The sequence below is a fragment of the Vollenhovia emeryi genome, unplaced genomic scaffold, assembly GCF_000949405.1.
Source record: "Vollenhovia emeryi isolate VEMERY1.0 unplaced genomic scaffold, V.emery_V1.0 DF940887.1, whole genome shotgun sequence".
NCBI classification, from domain to species: domain Eukaryota; kingdom Metazoa; phylum Arthropoda; class Insecta; order Hymenoptera; family Formicidae; genus Vollenhovia; species Vollenhovia emeryi.
Window position 1 is genome coordinate 1 of NW_011965479.1, and position 6,819 is coordinate 6,819.

The 6,819-nt window shown below is 35.0% G+C and overlaps 1 protein-coding gene across 1 annotated transcript; it reads right to left on the reverse strand.

Moving 5' to 3' along the window:
* Window positions 1–827: 827 nt before the first annotated feature.
* On the reverse strand, window positions 828–1,642 carry LOC105555667. The gene is made up of 3 exons (XM_012002692.1): window positions 1,332–1,642; window positions 1,153–1,242; window positions 828–989 (listed from the first exon to the last, which is right to left on the reverse strand). Exons 1-3 carry the CDS (start codon window positions 1,579–1,581, stop codon window positions 841–843), a joined length of 489 nt encoding a protein of 162 aa, XP_011858082.1. The 5' UTR covers window positions 1,582–1,642; the 3' UTR covers window positions 828–840.
* Between the last annotated feature and the right edge of the window lie 5,177 nt (window positions 1,643–6,819).

A 6,819-nucleotide genomic window follows, 5' to 3' on the forward strand; every position in this document is an offset into this window, starting at 1 on the left:
GATGATCAGTCCTTTTGTCACTTGCACGGGTTGATTATATTAATCGATGACCGGCCTCGTGATTGCGGATGCCCGTGAGCCGTGTCCACGCGACGCCGGCGTGCGATGCGTGGTGAGCTTGAGCCGCCGGTGATGCTGTATCCCGAGATGTCCTGGTTGAATCGCACTGCTGAGTTCCCTCTTTGTCCACACTGAGTCTGTCCGTGATGAAGAAAGTCCACTATAGCACTTGAGAATCGTTAGCACTACCCGACGCGTGTACTATGTATCGTAGCCATGAGCGAAAAGACCCCGGAAACGAGCGTGAAGAAGCGCGGTCGCCTCGCGTCGCGATCGGGCATGCGCGCGCAGCGCCCCTGTGGCGCTGCAAGCTCTGACCCGGCTGATGCTGCCATCACGCCGGTGACGAACAGACCGAGATTCATAACTGAATCCGGAACAGTAACGTATTTAAATTACTGTAACTTTTCCAAAGTTACAATGGTTAAAATTAAGTACTTTGGAAAAGTTACAGTGATTTTAATACGTTACTAGAACAGCATATGTATGTCCCATTGGGGCTGAAAGGGTTAAGTTGATAATTATAGCGAATATCTCAAAATGGCATAAGACTTTTTTGTTCCCCTTGATCCCTTCCCCCAATAGGATTCGGACCCCATTTATGAGACACCCCGTATATTCTATTACTCCCTTTCATTTTTTCGTTAAAACGTTAATTCAGCATGAAAATAATTATTATACTTTTAGTTATCAATATTACATTAATATGATAAGCATTTACTGAAAGTTACATGTTTATAATATTATTTATTTAATAAACTATATACATTTTTGTTTTAGCTAATAGAAATGTGAATGTAAAATATAAACATACAACTTACTGTGATTGTTTGTTGGAATATCTTTTTCTTCCTGCACAACAACAGGTAAAGTGTCAATATCAAGTACATGTACGTCATTATTACCGATGTTTTCACTTGCATAAACATCTGAAAAATTCCTCTCTAATTATATAAACTATACATTTCTCTTATAAAGATATAAGTTCGCTTGTTTATATGCATCAACACAAACACAGAGTGACAAACACATATTGCATATAAAAAATTGTATACACTCAATATTATTACGTATAAGGAATATTGATCCTACCTTGCTCATGTACTATTTGATTTAATTCAGGAATGGAATCATTATCACTGCTGGCTTCCTGCTCCATCTCACTCGAATCGTTACAATTGTCTGTAAAATATTTTCAATACAAAAATAACTTGTAACATAATTATTAAGAATACAACTTTCACACAACCATCAAGTACAATTTTTTATACCTTTTGCTTGTGACATGCGATATGTCTTTTTTTTTCTTCTTTGCCCACGACCTAACTGAACTTCTGTTCCAGTATTACTCTTTTCCTCCGTTAATCTCTTCTCCTTTTTTAAAGCTTGTTCGTACGAATCTAAAAACACAATCAATGTATAATATATATAGGTACACACACATATACAGAGTATCCCAGGAAATGGATAAAAACCGCAATGGGGGGCATAGAACATTAAAATGGACAAAAAATATCCCATACCGTTTTTCGATTTTCCCAATAATTATTGAGTTATTAATTAAAGCCACAAGGCGTCTCAACTAATGAGCGTTCGCGCTGAAGACGTTTCGCTGAGCTCCTAAAAGTGGCCCACCGGTGTCTTGCCGCGTGCTAGCAGCCAGACAGAGATAATAGAGGTCTTTTTTTTTAGTTGAACTGGCTACACTATATCTCAATTTATCTTTCTCCTTCCAATGTGGACGGAAAAAGATGTACTCTCAACTAGTGCAGCTAGTTCAGCTAAAAAGAACAAACCTAATGTGAGCCACGTTCTCCAGCCGCGCTTATAGCGACTCACATAAACGACTTGAGCGCGCACGCTCACTGCCTGAGATGTTATAATTAATGCCTCAGTAATTATAAGGAATATCGCAAAACGGATGGTCATAACTTTGTTCATTTTATTCCATTATACATCCTGAATGACATTTTTTACCCCTTTTCTGGGACACACTGTATATAAAGTGTTTATTAATCCACGCCCAATATTTATATACTATCATATAAGAATATATATTCCTCATAGAAAGTTGAAAAGTTGTAAGCTCCATATATAGGGTGCGGAAAATAATTGTATAAGAAATAATATACCCAGATAGTCAAATCTGCACAAACACATTTCGAGCAAAGCCTGCTACAAATTGTTGATGTCACAATTAAGGGCAACAAATAAGATGCAGGATCTGTTATATCAAATTATGTTGCCAAACTGCCGCCAGAAATGTGACAGATCCTGTTGATAGGCATTTCCGAACATATTATCAGCAGAAACCGAGCAGAACCTATTGCGTATAATTTGACAGTAGGCTCTACGCGATTTCTGCTGCCAATCTGCTGCCAATATTACCTCAGCCAGGGTTTGAACCTGGACCTGGACCTCCCTACACTCTAGGCGGGCGTCTCACCAATTCACCAGTTGAATTATCTTTTTAACAATGTATTATATTAAATCCGAACTGTAGTAATTTACCTCTCTACCTGCGTTTACGTAACAATTCTAATTATTTGAATATTAGCTAATATTTATAATTTTTTCTTACATATATATAATAATTGTACATAATCTTCGTCAATAAATAGACGTAAAGACGGTTACGATAGGTTATATGGTAGTGCGAAGAGGAGCGAACAGCAGCGAACAACAACGAATAGCACATCGCGCACGAATTGTCTTTGATGTACCTCAGGAGGGAATCGAGCCGAACGCGAATCGAATGTTCTATTCGCATTTGCTTTGACGTATACGTCTTCCGAATGATAAAAACGAACGTTCGCGTTCGCTATTCGTTCGCTAAGTGTATACCTAGTTAAAGAACGAACAGCTTCAGAAAACAAACGCGATCCGAACATTCGCGTTCGCTGTTCGTTCGGTGTTCGTTTCGTACACGGAGAGACCGATATGGCTGCCACATGTCTAATTAGGGTTGGCACAACCCCAATAAATAGTAATATTTGGGACAGCTATATCTGTGGCTGTCATACCCACATTGGTATGATAAATAGTAGAGACAACTATATGCGTCTTGTGCAGCAAACTTAGTGAATGTTGCAACGCAAAAGAATGTAGATGCCCCTGCTATTTATACGGTAACATTTTAATTTTAGTTATTTTTGCCTTAGCCGGTCTTTCCGTGTAGATGTATACCCAGTTTAAGATTGCTTATCTTTTCTTTGAAAGATGCTATCTTGTACTATTCTTGATGAGTGCAAAGTGATGTAACCAATGAATATAATGAAATTACTATTACATATAGTTATTCGAAATTTTACTTGTGGTTGTTATTGCAATATTCATAGTACACCTTACCAAATTAAAAGCTCGTTTTGGTTTATGACAACCATATCATAAGTTGCATGGACCAATATTGTGTCTATGAGAACTATAATACATTGTTAGGTCAACCATAACTCATGTAGTTGGAAGAATTATAAAAATATGGTTGGGTCCAAAAATGACTATAAATTATAGTGAGATTGTGGTAACTGCAACTATTTTTTTCTCTCTGTGTAGATTCACGATTTTCAGAAAGATTTAAGATTTACAAGTTAGGCTACCTACATCTTGCCTTGCGACCCACATTGGCGTGTTACCATATATTGTTTAGTTTAAGGTCATTCGTTATTTTCAACAATTAAGAATTTGTGAATTTGTAACGTAAATTTTTACTAACTCCATTACTTCCTATTCGTACCGTGCGTATGCACGTTACATCTTAACGGCTCTTCCAAAATCCTTTCTATTGAATATGGCCTTGTACATTCCATGTATCGATGTAACCGTTGTGCATGGTCAATCGTGCGATACTTGACATACTTGCAAAAACAATGGGAATAATCTCTATAGTACAGGTGGCGCGAATAAAAAACATCTTGCGGAACGGGTTGAGTCGCAGAACACGCCTTGTTCCTTGTTTAAGCACGTTATTTGCTGCATTTATATCCATCTTCATATCTTATATCCTATAACTACAGTTGCTAAAAGTTTCAGTTGACAATGTTGCGCCTTCTCGTACTAGTGGCCCTTCCTTTCTGGCTCGGGTAAGAAATAATGTTTATCTCTCATTTTTTTCTCTGTCTCTTGCGCTATAAAGATTCCCCATTGTGATTCAACCATTTTCTTCCAATAAAATTGAACATTTTCGAAATGTTCGCGGCTATAAGATGGCTTGCTTACTAATATTATTATATCATTATATTATTATACTATGTTAATACTTGTAATTCTAAAGATAATTACTTGTATCATTATGTATCATATCGTATCGTATTTCATCGATATTTTACTAACAATAAATTGAGAATGTGTTACAAGCGCGATTATATCCCTACTTTTAATTTAACAAAGCAAAATCGCAATGACAGATATAAAATTTTTTATAAATCACCTTCCTGAGTAAGTTCCGAGAAATATTAATTACATATCAATATTTCCTCTCGTAAAAAAAACCTAAAAATAAAATCTCTATAAATTCTAATTAAATAAGACTAATTGTAACTCTGAATAACTTGGCTCCGATATATTCATTATTACTATCGCACTGCTTGTTACATAATGAGTTTATGCACACGATATTGTGTTCGCGATATGTTCACATTCTCTAGATAAGAGCTGTATCGCACAAAATTGTAAGTCTTCTGGGACTCGATTCTTGAATATATTCGAAGGAGAAACGTATGCGAAAATTCTGCTCTTACAGAAAAGTCGCAAGTTGATTGGCTATTCGCATGGCTTTAACCAATCGACTTTCAACTTTTCTGTCAGAGCAGAATAGTTCGTATACGTTTCTTCTTTGAATGATTTCGAGAATCGGGCCCCTGGTAATATCCGAGCAATATACAATCCTACGTAGCAACACGTATTTTATCGCTTCACCAATAGGCATTCGAGTATTATGAGCCTCAGCCTCGCTATAATTTCATATGATTAAAACCATGTAGCAAAATATACTTTTGATGAAAAATACGAAGCAATACATTTTTCTCTAAAAAAGTTTTTTAAAATTACGTACATTTGGATATACGTGGAAGGAGAAGCTGCAATTACAACATAAGATAAAACATATTCAAATTATATTTTCTTCAAATGTTTTTTTAATACCATATGCTTTCTCTTACTAAAAATCTTGCATGTAATAATTTTACCGGTTTCACGCAAAAGCAGAAAATATTTTTACAAAAATCGTGCAAGAGATTATCCATAAATTTTTGTCAAATTCTTACATACGCACTGAAAAAAATTAATGTACTTTTACATGGAAATTACTTGTTCAAATCCGGAAAATTACCTAATTATAACTGTAATTTTTTTTCCAGATTTCTTAAAGTGAAAATACATATTAATGGTAAAATATAGGTGAAATATAGGTGAAATTACTATTTTTGTGTAAAAACTTGAATTTTCATGCAAAATTACAGAAAAAAGTCTGCAATTTTCCATGTGGGTAGTAATATTGCATGATTATGCTGGGTCGGAAAAAATCCAGCATAATCATGTAATTTTACAAATATTTTTTTCAGTGCGGGTTTTCAACGGATTTTTTCTTCGAAAGGTCTGAGTCTTTCGAATCTTTCGTTGAATCTGACGTCGTTTTCGCTTGCCTCCACTCTTTTCGATCGGTTTCAAACTGTTCCTTGTCGAATACACGATACTGTGAAACTGACGAAGAGCACGTTATGTAACGAATTGATGCAATAACATTATTTTGTAGACGTTAAAAAATTATATAAAACAAATAATTATTTAGATACCATGCATTCTTCGTTATAAATTTAATTGGATTCTTCTAATTGAAATTACACTTTTCGTATCTCGTTTAGTACTCTGTGATCGAAACTATTCCCCCAAAGATGTACAATGTCAAAATCAAGTTTAGTACAATATTATTACGATGTCATATATAACACTACAATAAAATTGATATTGCTCTTATCACTAAAACATGGTTTCATCCGAACACACATTTGAGCTTTCCAGATTATGATCTTGTGATTCTAATTGAATTGCTGCTGGCGGTCTAGCGGTTATAATTAATAAGTCCATTAAATATGTTACTCTGCTTCCTTGCAATATGCAGGGCTGTGAAATGCTTCTGGTAAAGATTATTCTTGGGGTATATTACAGTATATTATAGTATATTTATCTTGCATCGTTTAAATGTCACTACTTTCCTGAAGTTTAAAAAAATGATTGTAAATTTCCCTAAATCGGCAATATCAGAATCTTTTCTTTTTCGATCAATTATTGATTTACTAAGCACGTTTATGGTAATAAGGTATTTGAAAGAATTATTCTTCATCAAATAAACTCACATTTGACAGCCAACAAGATGATTATTAATGAACAGTTTAGATTTCACTTTTGCCATTTCACAGTTTTGCAGTTGCTCTGCGTTTCGGAGTTCTTTGTTATAAGAATTAATAAGAATCAGAACTGTTGGGTTTTCTATGGGATATGGATCGGTAATGGCGAGAGTGTATGATTATTATCAGTCTTCCTATTTTTTAATTAAAATTATTTGTAGCTATCTCATAAGACAATCATTTATGGTTAATTTTCAGGGCAAATTTTCCACTTCTTATGAGTTACTATCTAGTATGCTTCAGATATCTATTCTGGGTTTGATGTTGTTCGATATTTATATTGACGATATATCTAAAGTACTAGCCTTGTACTTATACGAATAATACGGCTATTTATATCCTCTTGAAGTGCATCTCC